Source organism: Apus apus, chromosome 20, assembly GCF_020740795.1.
Source record: "Apus apus isolate bApuApu2 chromosome 20, bApuApu2.pri.cur, whole genome shotgun sequence".
NCBI classification, from domain to species: Eukaryota; Metazoa; Chordata; class Aves; order Apodiformes; family Apodidae; genus Apus; species Apus apus.
Genome location: NC_067301.1, coordinates 4,774,544 through 4,802,030, shown reverse-complemented (window position 1 = coordinate 4,802,030; position 27,487 = coordinate 4,774,544). Strand labels below are relative to the sequence as shown.

Below are 27,487 nucleotides of genomic sequence, written 5' to 3'. Positions count from 1 at the left end.
AGCATGTTTTTATGTCTACTTGTAGTGTTAGTAGTTTGTGTTCATCCTTGAATTTAACATATTCTGATTAGGTTGATGAGGCCATTTTCCTGTTTTGGTCTAAAACCCAAGTACTGGTGCCTGCATTTAGATACCAAGGAGCCTGACTTGAAGAGCACAGAGGTGTTTGTAACAAAACAGACTTCATATTGTGCATTTTTTAGCTTGTTGGGGATAGTTGAATTTCTACTGTCTTGGCTTTATAGGTTGTAGCATTTAGTTGCAAAACTTTGTGCTCTTCAAGTTTATGAGAAACTACCCCCCCAGCTGCCAAATAGTGTACTTGAAGGAATTAGGACCAGGATTCCAACTACTACAAAGTTACCTATTGTTGGTGTATCCATTATTTGGAGAAGATAAAAGGAAGAAACCATAACAATAGGGAAAACAGAGTTCTGGGCTCTCCATGTTTGGAAAATTTTGCATTTTATGTCCTGGAAGGGAAGGGTAATTACAAGTCCTATCAGTCTACAGTAAAATAATTATTTTAGTAAATTTTTATGAGACTATATTTCTATTGAATCTACTAGTAAGTATCCTATGACTATCACTATCGGTCTTTAACTTGCCACCCAGAAGCAAGTTATGTTATAGATTTGTTATGTTATATGATTTGTGACTTCCATTTATGTTTCTTTTAATCCTTTCATTTCAAAGGTCGAGACTTCTCTCATGATGAAACTCTTGATGTACCCACACAAGTAGAATTGCTCATCAAACAAGCCACTTCTCATGAGAATCTGTGCCAGTGCTACATTGGATGGTGAGTTGATCCTTCAGATAACCTTGCTAAATTCTTCTCTGAATCACCTGAGCAGAGAACAGCCAAGGAAAATGTCACCTGTGTTGTCAGTTCTATGTAGGAGCCTTAGCACAGGTTGTATCTGCTCTGGTAAATTTTGCAGGCCTCTGACAGTGACCCCATAGACAGTCCTCTGTAAGAACATGGTTGTTTTAAGTAGTGACAAGGATTTTAGAACATTTAAGCTGCAATCAGCCTCTTCATTTTAAGTGTGTGAAGTAAGGTGTGTGGTAGTCACTGATTTTGGTTACAGTGAAGAACCACGTGGTCTAAGGTAAACAGGGTTTACTGTCATGTTGAGAACTAGCAAACTTTAGACTGTGCTTAAGGAAATACATATTTTTGGCATTTTAACCATTGGTTAGCTGGAAAGAAGCTTGAGGATCATCTGTCAACTTTTCCTGTGCTAGTTCCTGTGGAATCTCAGTCCTCAGTGTTGCCTTGGTGAATCTAAGTGGAAGTCAGCATCACTGCAATATTTCTGTTTTTCTTAGGTGTCCTTTCTGGTAACAGAAGATTCCAAAGTATCTACAGCCTTTTATTCTGGAGGCTTTTGCACTCCCCATTTGCCCTTCTACAAACACAAACCTAAGGTGGGACTGAAATACAGCCTTTGTCAAATATTTTGAAATGTAAATGAAAAGAGTTATTGTATATTAAGAGTTGGTGTAAGCCAATGTGTAGCTGCTGTTGGAAATACTCAAGCTGTCTGAAACACAACACTCTGATTTGGGTTTCCAGGACAGTGAAGACTGATTGTACCACAGGTGTCTATGGTTCCACTTGGTCTTTGGGGAACTGGTGACCCATTGGAAATAACAATATACGGGTTTTGACTTCCTTTGCAATGTAACTAAGTCATTTGCAGATTAATTATTGCCCTGGTCAGTCCTGTTGGTGTGGTTGCAGTGAGCTTGATGCCTTTGTGTGTAGGAGGCTTCAGTTAGGTTTGGAGGTGAGCTGGATAACTGGAAAGAAAGAGAAAAGAAGCAGAATTTTACCTTTGTTTCATCCTGTTACCTTGTTTTCAAACTTGATCCTTGCCCTAGAGTTGGAATCTGTGTATCTGCTTGTTACACCAGTGCAGGGGTCGTGTTTCAGGCTGGAGCAGGATTATCTGAGCAGATCCAAGGGTTGCAGACCTTGCGCTGAGCAAAGGCAGGTGCCTCCATGTGGGTTGATTGGTGGCAAACTGGATGCAGGGTACAAACTAAATCCCACTGGGGAGCTTCCCACATGGTCTGTGTTAAAATGCAGCACTGGGAAGCTACAAGGGGAAGTTAGTACTTGGCATAGGAGGCAGGCATGGGGAGAACTGGTCATAACTTGAAACAAACTAATGGTTGTTAAACGTGAGGGTGAAGATAAAGTCATGATTTATGAATTAAACATATTAAAAACAATGCACAAAATACAACAGAGTAGCCATGTTTAGATGCCATGTTGTATTTGAATATTTTTGTGCCAATAAATTCCACCAAAATGTTAACATTTTGACTGTGTTCTTGTTTAATCCTAAATGCTTCTTAGGAAAAGACAGGGAAGCAGATTAAGGCTGAGGTTTATTTTTCTTTAAGTTTCCTGTTGCCATGGATTTTACTTGACTTTTCTGCAGCACTTCAGGTGGTTGGCTCTTTCCCTTTTGATTGCTTTGCAGCTGCTGGCACAATGACCAGGGCTGACTGGAATATGTCACCTGAACACCCCAGATTTCACCCTGTAACCCCTACATTTTAGTTTCCAGCAGATGCCATGTCATCTGTGTGGTAAGAACATTGGCTTTCTTGGCCTTGGGGTCACAGCCAGAGCGTGGGGGGCAGCACGGGGGGGGTGTGGCTGTCTCGGCCGGGGTCCCTGGGGGCTCCCCCACCTGCTGGTGCTGCACCCCAGAAACGGGGAGCGGGGCGGCGGCAGGCGGAGGCTTTGGGCAGCAGTGCCTTTTCAGGCAGTGGTGTGGTTGTCGTGGGCACTGCGCTGTGGGCAGACCGGGGGGGGTCCCTGGTCCCTGAGGGGGGACCCCCCAGCCCCCCCCCCCCCGCCTCGGGACCCCCCTTTTCCCACCCCGCGCCTGTTCCTCCGCGCCGCCAGGGGGCGCCGGAGCGCAGCGCCGCCGCTCTCTCCCCCGCCGGTGCCAGGTTCCCCCCCCCACCTCCTCAGGCTCCCTCGCTGGTTCTCGCGAGATCCTCCCAGCGCCGCGTGGCTGCGGGGGCACAAGATGGCGGCCGCCGCCGGCGGGGGGAGCGGCCGCGCTGCCGCCGAGAGCCCCGCGGGGCGGGAGGGACCAGCCGGGGCGCCGGGGAAACCCGCGGGGCCGCAGCGGGGTAGCTCCGCGGCGGTGCTGCCTGGTTTCGACGACGCCGACGCTTTCGTCAAGGTGCGCGGCGGCGGAGGCGGCGGGGCCGTGGGGAGGGAAGCGGGCGCCGGGCACTACCGGTCCCGGCGGGCCGTGCGCGGCCCGGGGCGTGCCGGGAGGTGTAGTTCCTGCCTGTGGGGGCTGCCTGAGGAGCCCCCGCCTCAGCGGGTGCCACCCGCAGGTTCCTCCGGGGCGCTGCCCTCAGGGGGGCTGCGGGGCCTGGGCGTGCGGTGGGGCCTGTTCCCGCCCTGGGCTCTTCTCCTCAGCGCGGTCCTGTGAGACAACCCCCCTGGGCTGGGCTTGGCCGCCTCCCCTTGGCTGGGATGGGACCCTCGTGAGGGTCGTTGTTGGGCATGTGGCGATGGGCGCTGCCCCTCGGACTGCAGAGCTGTACATCAGCTGCGGGGTTTCCCCTGTGCACGCTGCTGCTGCTGCTGCTTCCCGGAGGGGTTCTCCAGCAGGAAGCGTTTGCAGGGCGCTTGGTGGGTGTGTGGGTGTGTGTGGGTGTCTGTGTCTGGGGGTGGGGGTGTGGGTGTGTGTTTGGGTTTGTGTGTCTGTGTCTGGGTGTGCGTGATTACCCGCCTTCCTGCCGATGTATCCAGTTTTCTTTCAGACCTAAAATACTCGAGCTTGAAGTCACGTTCTTAAACTTTCGTAATCAGAAAGGTCTGAAAATAGGTAATATGAGCTACATGTCTGTAAAGTTACTCATGTCAAAAAGCCCCGTGAGATTGTACGGAGATAAAACAAGCCAGGCAAAGTGCGGTTCTACCACATCCTGTCCTGGGTAAAAAGAGGATCCAAACAGTGGGAAGACACTAATAACACGGTGCTCTTGCTCAGTATGCTCTCGGCACAGTGGTGGCTGCGACGAAGGCCTCTAGTGGGCTCCCTCAGCCTGGCGATGAGTACGACTTCTACCGGAGCTTCCCCGGCTTCCGGGCCTACTGTGAGACACAGGGAGACCGTCTCCTGCACTGGTAAGGAGGCTTCTGCATCTCTGGCCCGTTGCTAATAGATCCCAGTCCAAAACAGAAGGCAGCACCCTGCTTTGGAGACTCCAGACCAGCTGGATATAAAAAGATAGAGTTTTTTCACATGCCTAATTTTAGCTCCTTTTTAAGCACTTGACCGATCAAGAGGGTGCCTTTCATAATGATTTGGATAAAGAGCCTTGCAAGGAGCAGAGGCTGATAGCCTTAGGCTGTGTGTTTAAAAAGTCCTATGGCTTGTAAGAAATTAATTGTGACACTTAATACTATCGAGGGATTTTGTTCACTGTTCAGGTGGTGTTATCTGGAGGTTACTGCGTTTTATTTATTTTCAAACCTTAAAAAGGTAGAAAACTGAAGAGATCTGGAGGGCTTAGTGTTCTAACGGGCCTGCTTTCAGGTTGCTAATAGCTGTGCTGTTGTCTTGCAAGCATGAGCAAGGTGATGCAGTACCACGGCTGCCGCAGCCACATGAAGGATCGCAGCAAAGTGACGGAGCTAGAGGATAAGTTTGACATGCTGGTTGACTCCAATGATGTCATTCTGGAAAGAGTGGTAAGCAGAGGATTTCTGGTTGATGTTCTCATCGACTGCTCAGTTGCCACAAGTTCTTTTTTCCTTGCATAAATGTCAGTGGTAGTGCTTTTACAGTTTGGTATTTCCTCAGTGTGATGGTTTTCCTTTTTATTTTAAAAACATTTCCATGAGCTTGACCAGTGGTCGCAGCAGCTGAGGCAGGTGGGTTATGGCCCAAAAGGAAGGAAGGTGATGTGTGACTTGTGAGGAAACTAAGTGCAGTTTGGCACAAGAACCTCACTACCTGAGAACAGGTCTTTAAAGCCATAGAGCTGCTTCTCTGAGGACACTCTTCCTACTCCTCATCTTCAGTATATTCTTCCCACATGTGTCTGTCTTGTGATCCCCAGAAGTCTGGGAAATGGCAGTGGAGGTAGCTACCCATCTGGCTTTATTTATTCAGTCTGTGGCTGAGCATGGTAATTTAACAGGGATTTGATTTTAACGCCTGTCTTTTCTGGAACTTAGGGTATTTTATTGGATGAAGCAGCAGGAGTGAACAAAAACCAGCAACCAGTCCTCCCTGCTGGGTTACAGCCCCCACAGACCATCATTTCCAGCTGGAACCGCAAGGTGAGGCCTCTGCACTCCCTGCTGTCACCTGAGCTTTGCTCCCAGCACTGGCACTACTGATTTTCCAGTGGAGTCAAGTAGTTAAATATTCTGTCCCATTTTATATACACACCCTAACTTCTTCCCTCTTTTTCTATTGATCCAAACTTGATTGTATGTGCTTTCAGTTGCCATTTCATTTTCATGTACACAACAACTTCTCTTTTGCTCGTTCATATGAGTTCAGAGAACTTTCATCTGTAGGTGCTGAACTGGCTGCAAAAGTGTGACTCACTTTGGGGTATAAATTTATTCCTTTGAATGTTGGGTCAGGCCAAGTAAAAGAAACTGAACATCTGTTAAGTCATGTGAGGTTTACCTTTAATAAAAGATTGTTTCCCTTTTTAAAATAGGCAGGAGAATCCCACAAGAGAACTGAGTCTGAAACCTTCCGACTCCTTCATGCCAAGAACATCACTCGACCACAGCTTAAGTTTCGGGAAAAAATTGACAATTCCAACACTCCTTTTGTACCTAAACTTTTTATCAAGCCAAATGCTTTGAAACCTTTGCCCGAAGGTAAGGGGTATATTGTTTTTTTGTTGGGTAACCTGTTGAGAATATTTGAAACAAATCTGTCTTCACAGTCTAGAGAAGAAGTCGTTGCATGTAAAAATAAGTAAGAGCAGGAGGTGTTGGCTGCTCAGGTGTAGCAAGCTCAGTGACTCTGTTGTTTACAGATGTGTATGATTTTCAAATGATTGAAAGATTTTTCTGAAGGTTTTTCAATCTCCTTCCAACCTCTTGAGCAGAACCACCTTGTGTCTTGCTTAACAACAGCTTGGTAAAACCGACTAACTGAGTTGTCGTTAGATGTGTGGACAGAAATCTTGCAGACAGCAAAAGCTGCAGATCTGAATTGTTAAGATTTTTGATGCTTAGTAGGATCTTGTGGTGGGTGGAGGGGACAGTAGTAGGCTGAGAACATGTTATGTGTGGGACCCAGTCCAGTTGTTCCATATTGGTTGTTCAGCCCTCACAAAAAGTGGACGGGAACGAAAGGAGCGCCCCGAGGACTTGGATGTGCCAGCTGCTTTGGCAGACTTCATACACCAGCAGAGGACGCAGCAAACTGAGCAAGACATGTAAGAAATTCAAATGAGAGCCAGGTGCTTGGAGTAGCCTTGGAGAAAATGCAGTGGTGTGGGCCAGTTGTGCTGGTGGTCTCATGTGTAGCAGCTCTGCATGTGTTCGTGCCTGCACACTGTGTTGTGTGTGATTTGCTTTAGACATCTGTAGTTATTTTAAACCTGTGCTTAATAAGAGACAGAATTTCTACTCAGTAGACAAAATGCCCTCTCAGAGTGCTCTGGCATCATAAAGATGACTGAAATTTAGTCTGTGCTTCTCTTCCTAATTTCCACAGGTTTGCTCACCCTTACCAGTATGAGCTGGAACATTTTTCTCCACCAGATGGAGTTCTGACAAAACCAGAACCCCAGGTTGGTGCCCACGTTAGTTGAAACTTCCTGCAGATGCAGTAAGTTTACAGCCAGCTGCACTTGATGAAATTCAGAATTGAGGGTGGAGGTCAGGGGTGGGAGTTGACAGAGAACATGCCATGCCTAATAATTTGCTCTGCCAGATGTACAGGCCTGTCAAGGAAACACCCTGTCATTTTATCACCACACTGGATGAGCTGGTAGAACTAAATGAAAAGCTTATGAACTGTAAAGAATTTGCTCTGGACTTGGAGGTAATCAAATGGCCTTTTCTGTTGAAAAGTCACATGTACTTCTAGTAAGAAACCATTACATCCTTCTCATCTGTCTTGTAGTCATGTCTTCTGCTTTTTGTGCTCTCTGATATGAAAAGACAATTCATGACCCTGACCTGTCAGATATTATCTGGAAGGTTGGATTAAACTGTCACTATTGAGAGTTTTCCAGTGGCAATCCTGGCTGAATGCTTCATGCTGAACTTGATCTTTCAATGCATCCCATGTTTTTTGTGTCATGGTAGTGACTGCAAAGAGAGAGGTTGTTCATCCAATTGTCTTTTTCTTTAAGAAAGTCCTTTGTGATGTTTTCCTCCTTCGTTTGAGGTGCTGTTTGCTTTTTAGTGTTACTTCTGTAATGTGTCCTAGCTTATGTCTCTCTCCCATGTTTTTCAGCACCATTCCTACAGGAGCTTCCTGGGCTTGACTTGTCTGATGCAGATTTCCACCCGAACAGAAGACTTCATTGTTGATGCCCTGGAATTGCGCAGCGACATGAACCTTCTCAACGAGACCTTCACAGACCCTGCAATTGTGAAGGTCAGCTGCCAAATTCACCAGTTCACCACCAGAATTGTTTATTTATTATTGCTCCCTTAGTTTAATCTTCGTTATAGTTACAAGCACACTGTGTGCTTGGTCACTTGGCTGTGCTGTCCTTATAATTAGTTCACCTCCCTATTTCTTTGATGTAAGTGGGGAGTTACTTGCCAAATGCACTCATTTAGTAGCTCTGCACTTAAGTGAGGGACAGAGAGAAAAGAAATCTGGTCCTAGACACACAAATACCATAGAATCATAGAATGGTTAAGGTTGGAGGGGACCTTAAAGATCATCAGGTTTCAACCCCGCTGCTATGAGCAGGGACACCTCACACTAGACCAGGCTGCACAAGCCTCATCCAGGCTGGCCTTGAACACCTCATATGGAACCACAGCACTGCCAGCCTGGAGTAGAAATGTTCTTCATACCATTCTCAATTTGTTTTGCTTTTCAAGGTCCTTCATGGTGCTGATTCAGATGTGGAATGGCTGCAAAAAGACTTTGGTCTGTACTTGGTGAACATGTTTGATACTCACCAAGCTGCTCGTCTCCTCAATCTTGGCAGGCATTCTTTGGAGCACTTGCTGAAGCTGTATTGTGATGTTGATGCTGACAAGCAGTACCAGCTGGCTGACTGGAGGATACGGTAAAAACTGACCCCTGAAGTGGGCTGGAGCTGTAAAGCAGCACTTGTGCTTGTCTGTATTGTTAGAACAGAGGCATGTGTTTAGTTGCAGGTTAGTTTCAGAGTGACCAAGCACAGCATTTACTTGGCTGTGCTTTAAGTTCTTCTATGAGTGTTACATTTTCCCATGTTTCTTTAGCAAACAAGTTCTTTTGGAGAAATCAGGGAAGTAATGAAAAGCTCCTGGAAGCTCACTTCATAGGAACAGCACTTAATCACTTCAGTATTATGGAGAAAATCAGTATTTTTTTTCCTCTAGAGCCCCCACAAAACATTGAGTTCCCTGCACTAGGTAGAGCAGTGCACACCACAGAGATCCCAGGTCTACTTTATGTAGAGGGAGAAGAGTTAAGACAAATACCATAGCAAGCAGTTCTGCCATCTGACTCAGCTACACTGCTCCCCAGTGTGTGAACAAGATGCCCCCTCAGTTGCAGGCTGCACAGCCTGTTCCTGCTGTTGCCCAACAAATCCTTCAGTAAAGAAGAAATTCCATATTCATTCTTGCTGTGTTTTACCTGCAGTTGGCCCTAATATGCCTTGCAGGAGGAAAGTGACAGTTTGGTGTGTCAGCTGAAATGTATTGGTGTATTTTTGGCTGTTTTTCTAGCCCTTTGCCAGAGGAGATGATTCAATATGCCCGTGATGACACCCACTACTTGCTCTACATCTATGATAAAGTGAGGGAGGCGCTGTGGGAGAGAGGGAACGAGCAGCCCACTCAGCTGCAGGTTGTGTGGCAGCGCAGCAGGGACATCTGCCTGAAGGTAAAGCTTCACCTGGTTGGGTTGCCTGTCAGAGTATGGGCTTACTAGGACAGAAAGTCCTTTGCCTATTCTACCTCTGCTGCATAGATACAGTTTTTTTCCCCTCTGTGTGTCTGAAGAAAGCTGTATAAACTGACTCACTTCTGTGCAGTCGTTTGTTTCGTCATTTGTAGCTGGATCCAAGCTAAAATCCTTGGATTCAGATGCCTTCTTCTTGTTTTTTGAATGCTAGCACTCCTTGGCTTCCTGATGCTTTCAGATGTGTCTTTTCCAAGAGAGGTGTTACATTTCCAGTTCTACTGGATGTTCCTAGAAGTTCAAAGCCTAGCTAGAGTTGCATTAAGAGATAATTACGTTGTGCCTGTGGAAGGAGGCACATAGGCCTATGCAAGTAGGCCTTGTCTAATGTAGTAAAGCTTGAAGAGATTGTATGTCTAAAGCTACTTCTTAAGTTGGTGAGGGTGGCTTTTCAGCAAAAATGGATGAGAAGTCTGTTTTTCATGGATAGGCTCCTACTAATAGTTTAGGGTAAAAGCTCCAAGGCTCATTGTACCTGAGATTATTCAGTCCCCTGATGTCGGTGTGAGATTATTTCTCAGTGAAGCAAGGCAAACTGCTAAGCACAGATCTGACACTGGTCATGAGTGATTTATTTTTTCCTGTCCAGAAATACATCAAGCCACTCTTCACAGATGAATCCTACCTGGAGCTCTACAGGAGGCAGAAAAAACATCTTAACACACAGCAGCTAGCAGCATTTAGGTTGCTGTTTGCATGGAGAGACAAGATAGCACGTCAAGAGGATGAGAGTACAGGGTAGGAAGGCTTTTGTCCTTTTTAATTGGGGAACCTTGTGTACTTTGAAGGTATTTTTAAGAGTTTTTAACACTCTGTGTACATTCATGCTGCCTCTTTGTGTTATAGATACGTGCTACCAAATCATATGCTATTGAAGATAGCAGAGGAGCTGCCCAAGTAAGTTTTGTTCCCCCTTGAGGAGTCTCATTAGATTTTAATATCCAGCAAGTCAGTTCCTAGTGTGTCATTATTTCTCCACTTGGTCCCTTTCTTGCAGCTGTCAGTACTGCTTTTCTCTATAGTGTTCAGTTTGGAAGAGAAATAAATAGCAATACTCCTTCAGAAGGCTCCAAACTAATTCTGGGATGCATCTCTCTCTGATTTTATTCCACTAATAAAACAATCCTTTGCATTGCTCTGTGTCATGCATTATCCCTGAGATTCCTGCAGTGTCACAGAGCAAGAGAGGGATGAGTTTCCCCATAACATTTTTTATTTTTTCCAGTTCCTAAAGGAGATGGGTGGGAGAGAGCAAGGGGCAGATCACTTACAACACCCAATTCGTGCAACACTTTTCTCAAGCACTTAGAACTCATCATCTTAACATCCATACTTGAGAATAATAAAAATGCACCTTTAAACCCAAGTCTGTGGCTGGGCTCAGCTTCCACAGATATGAGTACTGAACAGGGAATGAAATGAAGATGGGGACAGACAGACCCCTGGAAAGATAAGTGAGAATAGAGCTGAGTTAATGGTTTGTCCTTATCTGCACAAACCTGGTAGAGAAGGATTTTTCATCACAGAGAATAAACTCTTGACAGATTAATCTGACTTGTCTTTTTCTCTCACAGTCAGGACTGTGGTTATATCTGGTTGCACATCCTCTGAATGCAAATGCCTGATGTATCAGCCATCAATACAGCTCACTGGAGTTTTCTCATCTCTCTTTAGAGAACCCCAGGGCATCATTGCTTGCTGTAATCCAGTCCCACCACTAGTTCGCCAGCAGATTAATGAATTGCATCTTCTCATCCAGCAGGCCCGGGAGATGCCTCTCCTCAAGGTAGGAGCAGCTCATTCCACACAAGAGACTCATCACCTGCTTCCCATAAGCCAGGGAAGGGAGTTAAGTGGTGACCTGTGATGATGCCTATGCTGAAGTTTGCTTTTTGAACACTGTGAATTTAGTGTTCTGTAGTAGAGCAGAAAGCTAGATTGCAGCTGCTGCTTGTGTGTCTGTTGCCTGCTGTGCACTGGCTTGCACACAGTGTAGCTTCCTGGAGAGCCAGAGCAATAAAACAGACACCACTTGCACAGGGTGCAGTTGTCTGTCTTACATTGAACATCATGTTTGCCTGTGTGAGGAAGAACTGGACCTTGTGGAATTTGTTGGCTGTGTAAATGGATGCATAAATCCTTTACAGCTGTGGTGAAGTAAAATAAATCCCTGGGTGTAAGAGGTTCATTAGTTAAAACTTACTGCCAGCATGTTGATATTAATACAGAGTTCCTCCTTGAGTGAAACAAAACCATTTGTGAGCATGAATGTGTCCTTTCTGTGTGAGGTATTTAAGTGTATGCACATGTAAAGGCTGCAGGAGAAGAAAGAATGTAATGCTACTAACCTGCTAGCTTGCAATAGATGTGTTGAAAACATTGATGAGAAGGCAGGTGCATTTCACTGACTCGTGTTTCTCTCCCATTCCAGTCAGAGATTGCTGTGGCAGTCAAGAAGAGAGCACCTCAGTCCAACCCTGAGGTACTGCTTATATAATATTTGTTACCTAATGTCTTAAGCCTCAAACTCAGAAACCAACATAGCAAAATTCTAGCTTCTAGGCTCATCCATTTGATTAGCCTCTCCATTTCAGCTTAACTGTCACTTTTCTGTGCTAGACTCATTACCAGCTGCAAATTGGTGTTTTACAAACCACCATAATAGCAGCACTTAAGGCTTCATCAGCAAACACTGCTGGACAGTTTCATGTGGGTCAGTCCATACTGACTGATTTGTAGGAAGGGAAGTTTCAGATGAGTGTCTCAAGCTGATTTATTTACTCCTGTGCATAATAAGTAAAGCATCTCCATTAGTCAGTGGGTGTTTGGATGGATACCCTTTTGATGTCAGATGCAGTGTGGCAGGTGAGCTAGATTAAGAATATTCATTCTCTGAATTTCACCCTGTTAACTTATTTTTTTATTAACTTGTCTCTGCAATATTTGAAAACATACACAGATACTTAGAGTTGTGTATTAATGGTGTATTAAATTTGAATCTGTCTGCAGAGGCTGGAGAATACTTTCTTTGGACCACATGACAGTTCTCGGGTTCCTGGTGATGATTTTCAGAACAACTTGGCCTCAGGTAATTTGGACTTAACCTAAAAACTGTACCAAAATGGCATGATGTGGCTTTGGGGAAATAAGCTGCTCTGAAGGAACTGTCAGTGAAATCTCATTACACAAAAGAGCAGTAAAATATACAAGTAACTAATAAAAATCTTGTCTCCTTTTCATGTAGAGCCTGCACCAGTTTTGGAACACGGTTGTCTCTTTTCAGACAGTGAGAAGACAATGAATATTCAGGGTGTTCAGCCAGAGTCAACATGTCTTGTTGCTACTGCCACTGTCAGCATATTCAGTGTAAGCAATATGTTTATGATGGTGTCAGTATTTAAGTATTGGAAAATGTACTTAATAATCTGATAAGACTGTAAGCGTTGCAAGAAATAGTAAGGTGGGACATGCATGGCAATGGCACTGGCTTCCTCTCAAGCATATGACATGACCAAGACAACAAGGTTAGGAGGCCAGCAAGTTAATTACATCTCTCTGGAGGGTTGCTGCCATCACTGGAGTTTCAGATAAAGTGAGAAATAGCATGCAAGGAATGGCAGTAGCCATAAGCAAAAATCAAAGATAATTTTTCTCCCCCCTTCCTGTTTCTTTGTTTTTTAGGAGTGTGATGAAGATGAAGGAAATGAGAAGGTTTTAACCACTGCACAGCAGAAAGCTCAGCGAATAATGGAGTCCTTTGAAAATCCATTTAGAATGGTAAAAGCTCCTAATACATATTTTTAGTGGGACTCTACCCACTAAACTACCTAAAGCAGAGGATGCTCTGAGCTGTTGTTCTAGGCATATCTGCAAGTGCTTGATCTAGCATCAGCTGCTGCTCTCTTACTGGAATGGAGAGATTTTCCTTCTTGCAAAGCACACGTGTGGGCTTGTTTTCAAAACACATTTAAATGCCTCTCAGATGTGATTTTCTACATAGCAAACAGACCTCTCACAGTTCCTTTTTTTTTTTTTTAATTAAGTTTGAGGTTTGTTTGATTTGCATCACATTTTCATGATCACGTTTTCATCTCTACTTTATGGCCAGAGTTAGTGAGCTGACATTACTCTTCTAATGAATCAGAAGAACAATAGAATACTTTGTTAGGAATTTAGAGTGGCAAATTACTAGGAAATAGTATCAAAATACTTTTTTTTCTGGTGTGTGGTTGAAGGTTGTTTTTTGGAGGTTTTTTGTTTGTTTTTTTTCTTGAATATTTCTCTTGGCCTTGGCTGTTGTAACTTCCCCTTTTTAGAAAATTGATCTATCTCTAGAATGTTTCTTCAATATGAGCTTTTTAATTTGAAACATTTTAAGTATGATTTTAGCAATGAGCTAAATATCATGTGCAGAGTTTAAAGCAAAAGGTTTTTTCCTCTCTGCAGTACCTACCTTCAGAACAGAATCCTGCCCATGTCTCCCAATCTGCAAAGTTTGACCCATCGTCCAAGATTTATGAAGTAAGACTTGTGTGAATTTTTTTTCCAAATACTACAAAACAGACGAGTAAATAGATTATTTTCATTTGTGAACCTCAGCAATGTAAGATTTCTTATTCTCCTTAGAAAAAGAACCTGTAGTTTTGAGAAACTTGACGTGTATCTGAATCCTTACTTTCTTTAGCTTTTGTATCCTTTCAAGAACCAGGGATTGGAGACATTCCACTGTGTATTCCCTGTCTGTCAAAACTACAAATTGCTTCTGAAGTCTGTATCTGCCTTTGTTCTTGTAGCTTGTTTGTAGCTTAGAACTTCTAAAGCACATGGTTTAACTTTACCTGGTGCAGCAGATCTTAATCTCTTTTATAATCTAATTTGATCTTTCATACTCTTAATGAAGCCCAGCGTGTGGTAGCAAGTTTATAAACTCCCTTTTGCCATAAAAACTTCAAAGAAAGTGATCCCAGGTAATTTTTCTCATTGCAGATCAGCAATCGATGGAAGTTGATGAGTCAGACACAAGTACAGAAGGAGCCCAAGGATGAAACCAAGAAAGCAGCCCAGCAGTCAGGTACAGCCAATCTTCCCTTCCTCAATATGTTGACCAGCATGCTTTTCCCAGGGCACACAGGTTGTTTCCCAGTTACAGGAAACGTACTTAGTCCTAGACTTGCTACAAGCTTGCTTTTTCTAAGCTCCGGAGTAACTTACTCCTGCTTTTTACAGTAGGGCTTGTTTGTGTTCACAGCTGCTCGTGACCAGGCACAGAAGGCATATGAAGAGGCAACAGAAAACATTGTGTCTGTTCGTCAGCAAGCTATGGTATTGACTTCCCTACTTCAGCCTTTGCCCCTTTTGACCTTCATAACAGTTCAGAGCAAAACCCTGAGCCCTCCAACTCTGAAATACCTGAACAAGTCTTTTGGTGGCATCTGTCTGTGAGTCTGCCCTGTGTGCAGCAACAGCTCCCTGGCCACTGTGCAGTGCCAATCCTCACTACCCTCCCTGTCTTCAGTAGGGACTGTTTTCCCCTGCTGCACCTCTCTGCTCTTCACTTGCCTAAGCTCCCCCAAATCTGCCTGTGGGGCCACAGGGGATTTCAGCCTCTGGTATCCTTTGAAATGACAACTTGGCTTTTCATCTGAAAAGTCCCTGCTGAGAGGGGGGAAATAAAAAAGCCGTTTAGGCCCGAAGAACACGGTGCTTTCCCCTTCACTATTCTTGCTACAGGCAGTAGCTGTCACTGGGGACTGGGTCCATTGGCAGTGCACCTGCGTGCTGGTGTTGATGCCTACACAGAGATGTTTCATTCTCCTCCCCTGAAATTGTCCTTGTTTAAATTCTGTGGCTTCCTTTCACAGCAGGAGCAAGCTAATAAGAAGAGGGAGAGAATCATGAGTGAAACAGGAGCAGAGTTGCCAAAACAAGAGAAGAAACGGCCAAAAGCCTCTCAGCAACCAGAGGAGCTGGAAGCTCCCAAGCAGTTTACCCCCTTTGATTACAGCAAGTCCAACTTCAAAGTGTTTGCAGGTAAGATGTGGATCTCTTGCTAAGGTGCTGCAGGCTGTGGAAAGTGTTGCCCAGCTGAGCCATGAGAAGGCTGTGTGTGAATGTAGGTGCTGAGGCAGTGCAAGATGTCATCATGCACTTACCTTACAGTGGGAAACACTGAAAGAAGTGAACTTGGGGAATGGGCAGTTTAGCATCCCTTTTCTGGTTTGGAAACAAAATCCTGAAACTGTTGGCCGAAGGGATTTTAAATTTGTATTTTCCTTCATTTCTCTGTAGAGAAAGTCATCTTGTTGAAGAGCATCTCCTGCCCTTAAGAGACTGTTGTGGTTTTTAGCATGTGGGAGACTGCAGTGAAACCTCCTTATAATCAGAGGAACACCATGGCCTAAAGTACTGTTCCTTCTGGAAGGTTTTAGTGACAGCTTCTCTCCTCTCTCCCTTAGGAAGCAGCAAATCGAAGCAGTCACCACAGTTTGATCCTGCCAAGCAAGCTTACACAGGCAAGGTATGGACATGCCATGAAAGACAGAACAGAAATGTTGATGTTAGTATGTATCCAGCTGGAGATACTGCTGGGGAAGGCAGATGATTCTTTCTTGATCTGCAGAATGTTCCCTAACAGCACTTGGTGCAGTTACCAGTCACAAACTCATGCTTTGTATTGTAGCCTCTTCCCATTCAGGAAGAGCATTTTGGGGGCCCCTCAGACTCTCTTGATTCTTACTTCTTCATACATGGTTCACACCTACTCCCCCATGCCTCACAGGCATGGTACTTAGATCACAACACCACAAATTCCCAACACCAAACTTAAAGCACTCAATCTCACTCAGTCCATTTATTTCCTGCCATGGCAGATTTGTGTGTTTCCACATTCTCCACCAGGTACCATTATCAGGAAAACAGCCTCAAAGAATTGTTACTTCATTTATTGCTAAATGAGGTTGGAGAAAGAAAACACAAACAATTAAACACGTACTTAGGGAAACCTGTGACTAGCACAGGGCAGTTTCTGTGTCATCACCGTCACCCCTGCAGACCAGGGTTGCCTAAACCTCCCCATGTATCCCCTGCATAGTGCTCATGTGTGCAGTGTTTGGGTGCTGGTGGGTGATGTCATGGCCATTCAGGCATGAAGTAACAGGATTCCCATGCATGAACTCACTGGGCACTCGAGCATTAATTTTAAATTTGAAGCTCATTTATTGCATTTCAGCCTCTTTCCCTGTGCATTCTGCCTTCCTGCATATTGAACTGGAGGGCAGCTGCTACCAGGGAGCACCTTAGATGTTCACTAAAAAAACAATACTTTCGAAGATTAACAAGTTTATGCCTGATAGTGTAGGAAACTGTTTCCTGTGCAGCCCCCTTGCTCTGTCAGTTAAAAACTTATTTCAGAAGAAAAAAAGAATGGGATTGGTGAATTTTGGACCACCTGTATAGATCTTGCTGTCTGGATGGGTAAGATTTGTTGTGAGTGGAATCTTGTGCCTCACATATGAAGGTTAGCCCAACAGAACAGCACTTGCTCAGATGCATTCAGTGCATGTGAAGTAAAGGAGTCCTAAAACACAAAGCTCACAGTGTAAAAGCTCCTTGAAGGGACCTGACAGCACAATAAATCTCATGGAGTACACTGTATTTGCCAGGAACCTCACTGTGGTGTTGGTGTGTTTTGTTTTTTTTTCTTCTGTGCAGAAATTTGCTGGAGCCAACAAACTTCAACAGTCTGGAAACAGAAGCATGTCCTACCTGGCAGGGAAGGCTGAAAGGTGTGTTGTCAGCCTTGCTCTTAGCCCAGCTTTTTTCACACCTGTGCCCTGGAGCTATAGGCAAAGAGTAGCTATTGTCCTCTCTTGCTTTGGGAGCTTAAGCACATGTTTAATGGGAAGAGGTTGCACAACACCTGCTCACCTTCATTTCACAGCTTGACGTCAGCTTGGAGGGAAAAAAAAGGAAAGGAAAAAAAAAAAGGGCTTAGTCAGGATTAATTCTAGGTGGAAGGTTTGAAATCCTGAGGCAAAAGTTTGTGTTCATAGATGTGGGAGCTGCTTTCTTTGGCCACAAAGATGGGTAGAGGTGGGGGGAATATTTGCCTGGCCTGGGAGGAAGGTAAATAACAGAAATGCCAAATGTGAACATTCTTGTTCTGAATAGAGGCTTTAAGTGTAGCATACAAGGCTTGATCCTTGTGTATTATTTAGTCATAAAAGAGTAACAGTAGGTAAGGGCAGCACTGGAGAAAGGAAGATTCTAACTGCATCAGGACCCTTTCTCAGCAGTGTTGTAACCTAATGTAGATTTTGAATCTTGAGTGAATTCAGAGTAAGAATTAAAGTCTTCTGTAACTGTCTTTTGCAGGAGTTCCAGGCACCACTGGCCAAAGAGATAGTCCCTGTTACAGGACCTGTGGGAGTTCCTGTTGAACAGAACAACAGTCAGAAGTATTGTCACCATGGAAGGCAAACACTGGTCATTGAGCAGTTTTTGTACAGAAATGTTTTTAAAACCATTAAAATCCTTTTTTTTTTTTTTTCTTTTTCAAAAGGGAAGAACATCTTAATTGGTTTCATTTTTATTATATTCACATTGTTGTTTTTTTCTAATTATATTTACAGTGTTGCTTTGTTTCTAATGTTGACTGCTTATCCTGTGTCCTCAAACACAGGCTAAATTTGTCACTTCTTGGAGTTGCTTGAAGTCCAGAGCCAGCATGTCAGTGGAGTATGAGAGAAACCTCCTGGCATCCCTAAAGCCAGCACAAAAATAATAGAGAGATTCAGTAGCTGTGACTCAAATCCCAGCAGGCCAGAGGAGAAAATAGGGCCAGACTGTCTTTTATGTTAGACCTTGCTTATAAATTGAACTGCACAGCTCATCTCTTACAAGACAAGGTAATGTGAAAAATTAGTTTACCTGGCAGTGTTGGTGTATTTTTAAGCAAAGATTTTTAAGGGGGGGAGAGGAAAGAGTACTTTTTGAGTCAGTGACCAGTGGTTTCACCACAAAGTGATGAAGCTTTTCCACCATGAAGTTCTAGAGGGAAGTTTTTCCACCATCCAGTTATAGAGTGAAAGCAGTAGCATTAGATAGAAAAGTAAAAACACAGCACAGAACTGGGCTTGGGGAAAGGTTCTGTGCTGCAGCTGAGCTGTGCTGAGGTACAGCTCCTACTAACATTTCCTAGTTTTAAATACCCACAGAGAGTTGTCCTGAAGTCTATGTAGAAAGAGTATCAGCCCATCACTGGGTGGATGGATGGCAGAGCTTGTCCTAAATGCTGACAACTGAAGGCTGGTAACACTGCTGAGCAAGAGGTAAGCAACCTGAAACAGTTGGGAATGTCCTTTTCTGGGATTTTCCTTTCCATGCTCACCTGTGTTGGCAAGGACAGAATTTCCATCTCTGACTGTTAGGCTTGATGCAAGAGCTGAGGGGGATTGGTAAAAACTTCCCTCTCTGTTCCTAGCCTCAGGGTTCCCTTCTACAAGGACTCTGAGGAGGTTTGGGATATTGTGTGTTGGTTTTCAGTCTTTTCCTGTGTTTCTGGTGAGTAGGGAGTGGAAGGAACAGAGGAGGGGTTTTCTTCCTTGGTATCTTAGTATAAACAGTGCCAACTGAGCAGCATTGTAATGGTAGAACAGAGTCCCTTTCTGCTCATAAAATCTTTGTGCATGGCTGGATATTGGAGAATGTTTTTGGAAAAAAGGCAGTTAAAGAGCAATTGTCTCAGAGTGCATTTGCAGGGGCTGCCAATTCCCTTCCTGTCAGCTTTACCACTTCTGATAGTTCTGTAACTTGAAGAATGAGGAGCTCTTACCAAAAGCCCCCCTGGCTGCAGAGACACTAACATGTCTGTGGCCCAGTCCTCTCTCTAGTTCAAGTTTTGTGCAAGGTGCCATCCCACAGCCCTCTGTTCTCCCGTCGCAAGTTGAAGCGACGGCCACAGGGTTTAAAAATGGCTTTAATGGAAGTGACTGGCACCCCCACAGGTGCCAATTCACCCGGGTACACCTGTGAGCCGCACGACGTGGTAGCCCCAGAATTCCCTCATCCAGCAGCATTTTGCTTTCTGGGACTGCTTTTGCATTCTCGGGGCAAGAGAAGGGCTCGAGGGGATTTATCCCTCAGTCTGCTCTTCCTCGCACCTTTTGTGACGCTCCCGGGTGCAGCCCGGAGCACAGGGAGCAGCGACCTGTCCGGCCCTTTAAACATCCACAGGGAACTTGATCTCCCCCGGAAATTAAGTCTCGCATTCGCAGGCGCCGGGGGCTGTGCCGGGGGTTCGGGGGGGGTGTCCCGGTAGGGGGGGTTGTCTCGGTGGGGCATGTCCCGGTGTCCCGGTGGGGGGTGTCGGGGTGTCCCGGTGGGGGGGGGTGTCCCGGTGGGGGATGTGCCGGTGGGGGATGTGCCGGTGGGGGGGGATGTCCCGGTGTCCCCGTGTCCCGGTGGGGGGGGATGTCCCGGTGTCCCGTCCTCCCACCCCCCCCCCCCGGGGCGGCTCCGCTCGTGGCGCCGCCTCACGTGGCCCGGGGCGCCCTCCCCCGCTGGCGCTTACGTCACGGCCGCCTTGACCAATGGGAGCGCGGCGACGCGCGGGCAGCCAATGGGAGCGCGGCGAGGGCGCGCGCTGGCGGCCGGGCCCGGGGCGGCGCGTGGGCCCGTGTGCTCGGTCCCGCGCCGGCGGGTGAGGGGCCGGGCGGGCGGGCGCGGGATGGAGCGGGGCGCGGCGCTGATCCGGGAGGGCTGGTTCCGGGAGACCTGCCGCCTGTGGCCCGGACAGGCCATGTCGCTGCAGGTGGAGGAGCTTCTGCACCACCAGCGCTCCCGGTACCAGGAGATACTCGTCTTCCGCAGGTGAGGCGCGGCCCGGGGCGGCGGAGAAGGATGGGGAGCGGGGGGGGGGGGGCCCGCGGCGCCCAGCGCCATGCGGCGGGGCCTGGCGGAGCTGGGAATGGGCGGGGGAGCGGGGCCCCGGGCCGGCTCCAACCTCCCTTCCCCGCTCTGCCCAGCACCACCTACGGCAACGTCCTGGTCCTGGACGGGGTGATCCAGTGCACGGAGCGGGACGAGTTCTCCTACCAGGAAATGATCGCCAACCTGCCCCTCTGCAGCCACCCCAACCCCCGCAAGGTGAGTCGTCCCCGGCCTTCTCCGCGGCGTCTCCCCAGCCGAGGCCCGTCGTACGGCCCCGGGACCCGCAGAGCGGCTCCCGACCGGCCCCTTCGGCGGCTGCCGTGGGCCGGGGCTCGGCAGAGCGTGGCAGGCAGCCCCCCTGGGCCCCCGCATCTCTAATAGCCGGGGCAGGACCATCGCGGGGGGTTGTAGGGTTTCAAGCCTTGAAAGTTCCCCCCCTGCGCCCGCCCCACTGATGGCTGGTGCTGTGCCCTCTCCCCTCCCAGGTGCTGATCATCGGCGGCGGGGATGGAGGAGTGCTGCGGGAGGTGGTGAAACACCCAACCGTGGAGTCGGTGGTGCAGTGCGAAATCGATGAGGTGCGTTGGGCTCCCGGCTGCGTGGAGCTGCCCCGGGGCTTGGGGCGGGCTGCCCAGCCAAAATCAGCCCTGCTTCACCGCATCCCCGGGAGCTGCTGCTTCACCTGCTGTCCCTTGTCAGTGGCGAGTGCCTTTGCTGCCGGCTCTGCTGGCGTGACACTGACAGCGCCACCTCTTTGCCTTGCGAGTCATCTACGTGGCAGCTGGCTGCCTCTTTCATGTGATTTCTTTCACACACATACGTAGAAACCCTTCCAGGCCAGCCTGGGCCAAGCGTGGGATCTGCAGAAGGGGAGTTCTGGCTTTGTGGAGGTGCTGCTTTTCCCTTTCCCCCAACGGAGAACAGAAGGCTGCTCCTGCCAGGGGGGGATGGTGGCTTTGTTGAGCAGTCTCCTGTGACTGAAAGCAGGAAATAAGCAGGGGGTATTTGTTTCCATGATAGGTAGGCTGGTCTTCTTCCTCTCAGTCAGGTTGTTCTGATATTTTGCTTTTTTAGAAAGTGTTCTGTGTTCTCAAAGTGAGGCTTTATTAGGGATGGGAAATGCTGCTATATGAGACTGTGTGCTCTGTCTGCCAAGCTAAGTAGGCATATGTGCCTGGTTTTGAACAAGCACTGCCTGACACCAGCATATTTTTTTGTCTCTGCCAGCTGTCAGAAGCTGGTAGTGTTCAGTACAATTGCTGGGCCTAGGGCAATAACTGTCTAACCATCTTAGAGAAAAAAGTATCTTCTGAGGGGATTGGTAACAGAGCAGAGGTGGGGATATTTCTCATCTTGCATCCAGAAACCTGCTGGCATGGTTTTATTTAGGAAGGAAAAAAAAAAAAGTCTTTAGTTGAGATCACCTCTGCAAGTGATGTTTGCAGGGAAAAGGAGCACAGAGCATTCAGCCTTGTAATCGTATCCTCTGAGTTCCTCAGGGAGCTTTTGAAGCTCCAAAGTTCTTCTTGTTGAGTTTGGCAAGGACAGACCAACAGTGTCACTGAACCCGGAGGCCATAGGAAAGGGCTGAGTGTAGCTTGTTGGCTGAAGATGCTGACAGCTCTGGAGGATCTAGCTGGGGAGTTGGATTAGTGCTGAAGGCATGGAAGGAAATGACTCATTGTGCTCTTCTTTCAGCTGCAGCTGCACAGTAGCTGAGAACTAGCTCCTTGTAGCCCCCCACTGACACACTTGTGCTCTCTGTGTTGCAGGATGTGATACAGGTATCCAAGAAATACCTCCCAGGGATGGCAGTGGGGTATTCCAGTGCTAAGCTGACCTTGCATGTAGGAGATGGTTTTGAGTTCATGAAGCAAAATCAAGAAGCTTTTGATGTGATTATCACGGATTCATCTGACCCCATGGGTAAGAATTCAGGCCACTAAAGGGTACTGCTTTCCACGCTCCTTTTCTCTTCCACCTGCCTTCTGGAAGGAGTGCTAGCCTAGCCAGACTCCTTTCAAGTGAACAGACTGTCACTGTCTTGGTGCTTCTGGGGAAGGATGAAGACCAGAAAATTGTATTAGCAAGGCTTCAAGCCAGCAGTCACATTTTTCTCCTCAGAATTCAACTCCAGCAGCTATTGCTTCTGGCAAAGATTTGATTCTTGAGTCCAGCAATCCCATGGGGCATAGAACACCCTGCTGGCTAGTACAGCTTTGCACATGTGCCCACTGGTGAAGCAGTGGCTCACGCACTCTTGGTGTAGCTACTTAGTCTAAATGTGCCTGTTGTGAGGGTGCTTTATTTTGGACGAGGAAAACTGAGATAGAGAGGTACCAAATGTAGTTATGGCACGTCCTGTTAGGGACCTGCAACAAGTGCCTGGGTCACCTTTACTCGTACTGTAGTCATCAGAGGCGCATCACTATAAGGCAGTTTGGAGCAGAAGTTCAGTTTAAAAAAATGCTCACTGAAGGCAGCTGCTACGAGTTGTTCTGATGAAGTTCCTGGGCTTGCTATTGAGCAAAGCTCAAATCCTGGTAGTTTTGCTGTGCTAGGTGCAGGCTGGGGCTCATCCAGGGTCAAAACTTCATGCTTTCAGATTATCTCCCAACACTTGTGATCACTGAAAAGCCATTTGAGATGTCTGCTTTTCAGTGCAGTCCCTGTGCAGCCTGGGCATTCTGAAAGCTCCAAGAAGCCTCCTGTCTTGGTCTCCCTCTAGACACATCACTCACTTTTCTTCCAGGTCCTGCAGAAAGTTTATTCAAAGAATCCTACTACCAGCTGATGAAGACAGCCCTGCGAGAAGATGGGATTCTTTGCTGCCAAGGTGAGGATGCTGCCTCTGGGCAGAGGCTGATGCCAGATCAGTGCCTGCAAAGTGTGAGGCACAAAGGGACTCTCTGCTTGGGGAGACATGACGCAGGGAGTGAAATCCATTTCAGCTCCCAGGTACAGGAGTGGTTTTTGATCTGTGTACGTCAACTCGTTAACTGCTGGACTGTGTTTAGTTAAACTGCCATAAGGGTCTTATCTTGCCTTTGAAACCACATGAGCTGTGCAGAGTAGAGCAGGTTTGGACTTGGAACCACTGTTAACCTGGCGCAGGCCTGTGCAGAGAAAAGGGGCAGCTCTCACCTTGCATCCTGTCTTCCTTCTTCCCTGTAGGTGAGTGCCAGTGGCTGCACCTGGATCTCATTAAGGAGATGCGTCAGTTCTGCAAGTCTCTGTTCCCTGTTGTGGAATATGCCTATTGCACCATCCCCACCTATCCCAGCGGGCAGATTGGCTTCATGCTCTGCAGCAAGAACCCGGTGAGTTTCAGGCACCTGAAGTGCCCTTTTCCAGTCCCTGAAAGCACCCTCAGGACCTACCTCAGGCTGTCCTACTGACTCTGAGCTGTGGCACTGAGCTCCCCCAGCTGTGAGGCCTCTAAACTCATGCTTGAGCCCTGGTTCCATCAGCCCAGAGCTGCAGTGCAGCTTGTTCAGTGCTGAATGAAGTGAAGAATTGACCAGTAATGTAACACTTGCCTTAGGAAGGACATGGTTTCATCTCTAGTACAAGAAACTTGGAAGGGAGGAAGCCACTACCCATTTCCAGAGCCTGTTAAGGCTTATTGATGCTGATTGTACTAATGTGGGCACCTGCTTGATAAGAATCAGCTTGTGACTGGTGATCTGCTTGTAGAGAGGCCTCCAAGTGAGAGTCAGTGTTAGGATGTGGGATGGTAACTATCAGACCACTGAGGTCTGTTCTCTCCCCCATCTGCATTGCAGCAAGCCTGTCACACGGCTGCCACAGTGGTTTGGGGAGGCAGCAGCACTTCTGCTGCCATGTTTAATTTATCTGGGGTCCTGGCAGTGTGCACTGTGCCTGGCTTAGCACAGATGTGCATTCTGCTCTGGAGAGCAAAAGCTTGGCTTTGGAGATGCTGAGGCACAGCCTGACAGCTTCGTCTGGCACGTGGCTCACGCGCAGTCTGACCTCATGCGCTGACATCTGTGAACAAGGGCTGGTCACACGAGGAGTGTAAACTGCAGCCCTTGGGGCTGGAGCTGTGCAGAACCTTTGACCTCATGCTAGAACAGAAAGTCGTCTGTTTCCCTGCGAGTCCTCTGGGACCTCTGCCAGGAATCAGGATGCCTGTCGCAGGCTCTCGCTCCTTACCCTGATGTTAGAGTTACCTGGCTTCTTGATTGCAGAACACAAATTTCCGGGAGCCTGTGCAGCAGCTCTCGCAGCAACAAGTGGAGGAGAGGAGTCTGAAATACTACAACTCTGACATTCATCGGGCAGCTTTCATTCTGCCAGAGTTTGCACGGAAGGTAAGCAAGGCTGTGCTGCTGCTCCTCCATCAAGGACAAGGTCTGACTTCTTTGGCAGGAGTAGGGAATATACAGGAGCAAGGATTTCCTGCAAGCTCTAAAAGCTTCTGTGAGCAAGTCAGAGCAGGATGGCATTTTGTGTATCAGAGCATGAGTCAGTCTGGGAAGACTGGAGTTCAGTTTGGAACTGTTCTTTGAGTTGATGTCTCGTGCCTTCAGGGCAGATCACTCCTACTTCACCTAACAAAACTTAAATCCAAGAACCTGCAGAACTGATGTTTCCCATTGTAAAGCCCCAGAAGTCTTAGATAAAATGTGGTTGTGGTTTCTAGTGCAAACCAGAGAGTAAAGAAAGGATGTTCTAGCCTAGTCCTGCCTTCTTGAAGGACAGTCTGTGTGTCTGCATCATTCCATCATCTCTGGGTTGCAACTGTAGGTTCCAGAAAAAAACACCTCAGTGTCTGAGGGATGAAGGCAAGTTCCATGTTGTGTTTCAGAGCTGTACTTCTGCTGGTGGAGCTGCAGCAGGTCTACCCTGATGCTTTTTTGTCTTTGCCTGTCTCCAGGCCCTGAGTGATGTCTGAGACAGAAGCTGCTTCCTTCCTTCAAGTTGGACCCTGAGATCGTCAGTGATGTGGTGGGGACCTTCCCAGCAGACTGCAGATTTGCTCTCCACTGTGTGGGATTGTTTAACCCTTTGCCAACCAACATTCCCTTTGATGATGTGTTAAAGATGATGGGGCATAAGCCAGATAAGGCTATTGAAAAGGCCCAGTGACTTATTGCGTGAGGTCAAAACTGTTCTTTCCAGTGCTGGAAATGTAAGATGTCTTTTTCCTTTCTCTCCTCCCTGCACCCATTCTAAATCCTCCCCTCCCTGCAACTGACATGATATATTTATAACTGATTCGTATTTCTGTCTGGTGATCTTCTGAAACCTGGGAAGAGTCCAGAAGGGTCACTGACTCAGCCTTAACCACACAGAGTGAGAGCTTTGTGCCCAAAGTTAGCTTGCTCTCTCCTGATAGGAGCTCCCTGCTGCTGAGACGTTTTGCGGGGATCGGGTCTGAGCCTTCATGTCCCGCTGCCCTCTGAGACACCTGCCCTGCTCTGCAGCGCGGCTGGAGAAGTCACAGTGCAACTGTTGCCATTCACAATAGGTCTCCCTCCAACCCCGATGGAGTAGCAGTATTAAACACCAGGCAGGCTGGCAGCAAAGTCTTGTGGCTTTTTTTTTTTTTTTTTTAATTTAAATTGGTTGGGAACAGAAGTGCTGAGGTACTAACAGGCTGACTCCTGCTCTTAACCTCTGCCATCCAAGTGGTTCCAAAGAATGTTTATCAATGCGGTGATAGGCGCTTTATATATATATATAAAAATATAAATATATATATCTCTAAAAAACAAACCTTAGATCCATTGCCTGCTGTGAAGAACTGATGTTGGGGAGTCAGTTGTGCTGAAAAATCTCTCATCTCAGTCATGCTGGGATGCCTCAGTCCTGGGTATTTGCTAGCCCTTAGGGGGCATCGTTACTTCTAATGCTGCCTCCAGAATCCCCACATGCCTAAGTTGTTTTTCGTTGTACTCTGTGGTGAGATGGATCTGCCTCCACTTCCTTACTTGTGTTTCCAAGGCTCCGTGCCACCCCTGTGCAGTGGGTGTCCTCCCAGCACAACCTCTGGGCGGTTGTCACTCCCTTGCAATCAATTAAACACTCGGCTCTGGTTAAGGTGACATCGGTGTGGGTTAGTGTGCTTCTTTGGGGAGAGTGTGGGGATGAAAAGAGAGATCCTGAAAGTTTGCTGTGCTTGTCAGAAGATATACAGGGGTGCTTTGTAGTTGGTCTGACCTCCTGTCTCCCTTGCCTCTAGGGATGACAAGTTACCATCACAATATGCTCTGAAGAGCCATCCTGTTGCATGTTTTGTCTGGTAACCTGACTGCATAATTAATAGCTCCAGCTTCTGTCATCCTCTATGCTGCAGAAGTCAGTACCTTCTTTCCCAACAATTCTCTCATCCAATGCAGCCTCTGGAACAGCTTTCCAAACTGTTTCCTAGCTGCCCATCTCTGCTAGCCTCACGTACTTTCTGTCAACCACAGGCCCCACTCGGTTGCACTTTCCTTGCCTCTGCAGAAATTGCAGTAGCTCAGGGTCTCCTAGGGGCTGAACCGAACGCCAAACCTCAGCTGAACAGGCTGGGAACAGTCACTAGGTGGCATCAGGAGAGGACAAAAAAGCTCCTTTTGAGAGGCTTTTTGGCTTGTGTTGCAATAAGAGGAAACAAGAAGGAGCAGACCTATGCAGAGGTTGGCTTTACCATGATTGTGACCCTCCAAACAGCCCCTGAGCCTGCAGCAAGGGACTTCTGTGGTGTCAGTACCAACCTTCTGCTTTCTCCCCTCTGTGATCAGACTCACCACTTCTTTCCCAATCCCCCTTTCTACTACCAGTGTCAGTACAGCTGGATGGTGGTCATTAGGGTCTGCAAAGCGTTGCTAAGGTGCAGATCTCCTTTGTATTCTTCTGTTGAGATTACACCCATTTTGCCGCTTAACTGTCTCCTGCAGCTACTGATCAGTTAGGGCTATTGAGGCATTTTCATTGCTCAACTCATGTATTTTTACTATAAAGACCAGACCAGTAAAGGAGGCTGCCATTCAGTGCTTCATTCTTGATAGAAAACTACCTCTGGCACTCTCTCCAGGAAGGCGTTGGAGCAGCTGCCAACTAGTAACAAGTTCAAGCCTTCCACTCACCTTTTGTGAGTACAACAATGCCCAGGAGGAAAAAAGCTTCCTCAGATCTGTTACTAGCTTCCACACAGCTAATTATTCCTTCTATTTCCTCTGAGCCCTCTCCAGATTTATAAGTTTTGTGAGTGGCCGGTGATGAGAGCAGGAAGACAAGGATGTTTGCTGTCCAAGTTGCACAAACTCAGTCCATAGGGTCCTATATACAGTTTGAGTCATTCCAAACCACCGTTATTTGTAGGCAGTTTCAAACACTTCAGTGCCTTGCACTAGGTGAAGACAGAGATCTGTGCTTGAATTAAG

General features: G+C 47.1%; 3 protein-coding genes across 4 annotated transcripts in view; all 3 read left to right on the top strand.

Annotated features, from left to right (window-relative positions):
* Positions 1–2,330, top strand: part of MTOR (mechanistic target of rapamycin kinase) — a 64,648-nt gene extending 62,318 nt beyond the window's left edge. For both annotated transcript variants that reach the window (XM_051637324.1, XM_051637323.1), the window contains 2 exons: positions 697–802; positions 1,336–2,330. In XM_051637324.1, coding sequence (XP_051493284.1) covers positions 697–802; positions 1,336–1,351 — 122 coding nt within the window. In that variant the 3' untranslated portion in view covers positions 1,352–2,330. The remainder of the gene's footprint in view (positions 1–696; positions 803–1,335) is intronic.
* Positions 2,331–3,045: 715 nt separating this feature from the next.
* Positions 3,046–17,763, top strand: EXOSC10 (exosome component 10). The gene is made up of 25 exons (XM_051637328.1): positions 3,046–3,215; positions 4,038–4,174; positions 4,618–4,741; positions 5,231–5,335; positions 5,728–5,893; positions 6,348–6,459; positions 6,741–6,816; positions 6,960–7,070; positions 7,488–7,631; positions 8,090–8,280; positions 8,930–9,086; positions 9,754–9,902; positions 10,011–10,061; positions 10,839–10,950; positions 11,596–11,646; positions 12,174–12,252; positions 12,409–12,530; positions 12,846–12,941; positions 13,611–13,685; positions 14,151–14,235; positions 14,413–14,486; positions 15,026–15,194; positions 15,620–15,681; positions 16,875–16,948; positions 17,538–17,763. The coding sequence occupies exons 1-25, from the start codon at positions 3,057–3,059 to the stop codon at positions 17,566–17,568; spliced, it is 2,712 nt and encodes a 903-aa protein (XP_051493288.1). The 5' UTR covers positions 3,046–3,056; the 3' UTR covers positions 17,569–17,763.
* A 2,054-nt stretch (positions 17,764–19,817) lies between these two features.
* SRM (spermidine synthase) lies at positions 19,818–26,164 on the top strand. The gene is made up of 8 exons (XM_051637334.1): positions 19,818–20,033; positions 20,189–20,309; positions 20,579–20,671; positions 21,866–22,019; positions 22,846–22,929; positions 23,268–23,413; positions 24,305–24,427; positions 24,994–26,164. The coding sequence occupies exons 1-8, from the start codon at positions 19,891–19,893 to the stop codon at positions 25,009–25,011; spliced, it is 882 nt and encodes a 293-aa protein (XP_051493294.1). The 5' UTR covers positions 19,818–19,890; the 3' UTR covers positions 25,012–26,164.
* Positions 26,165–27,487: the final 1,323 nt, after the last annotated feature.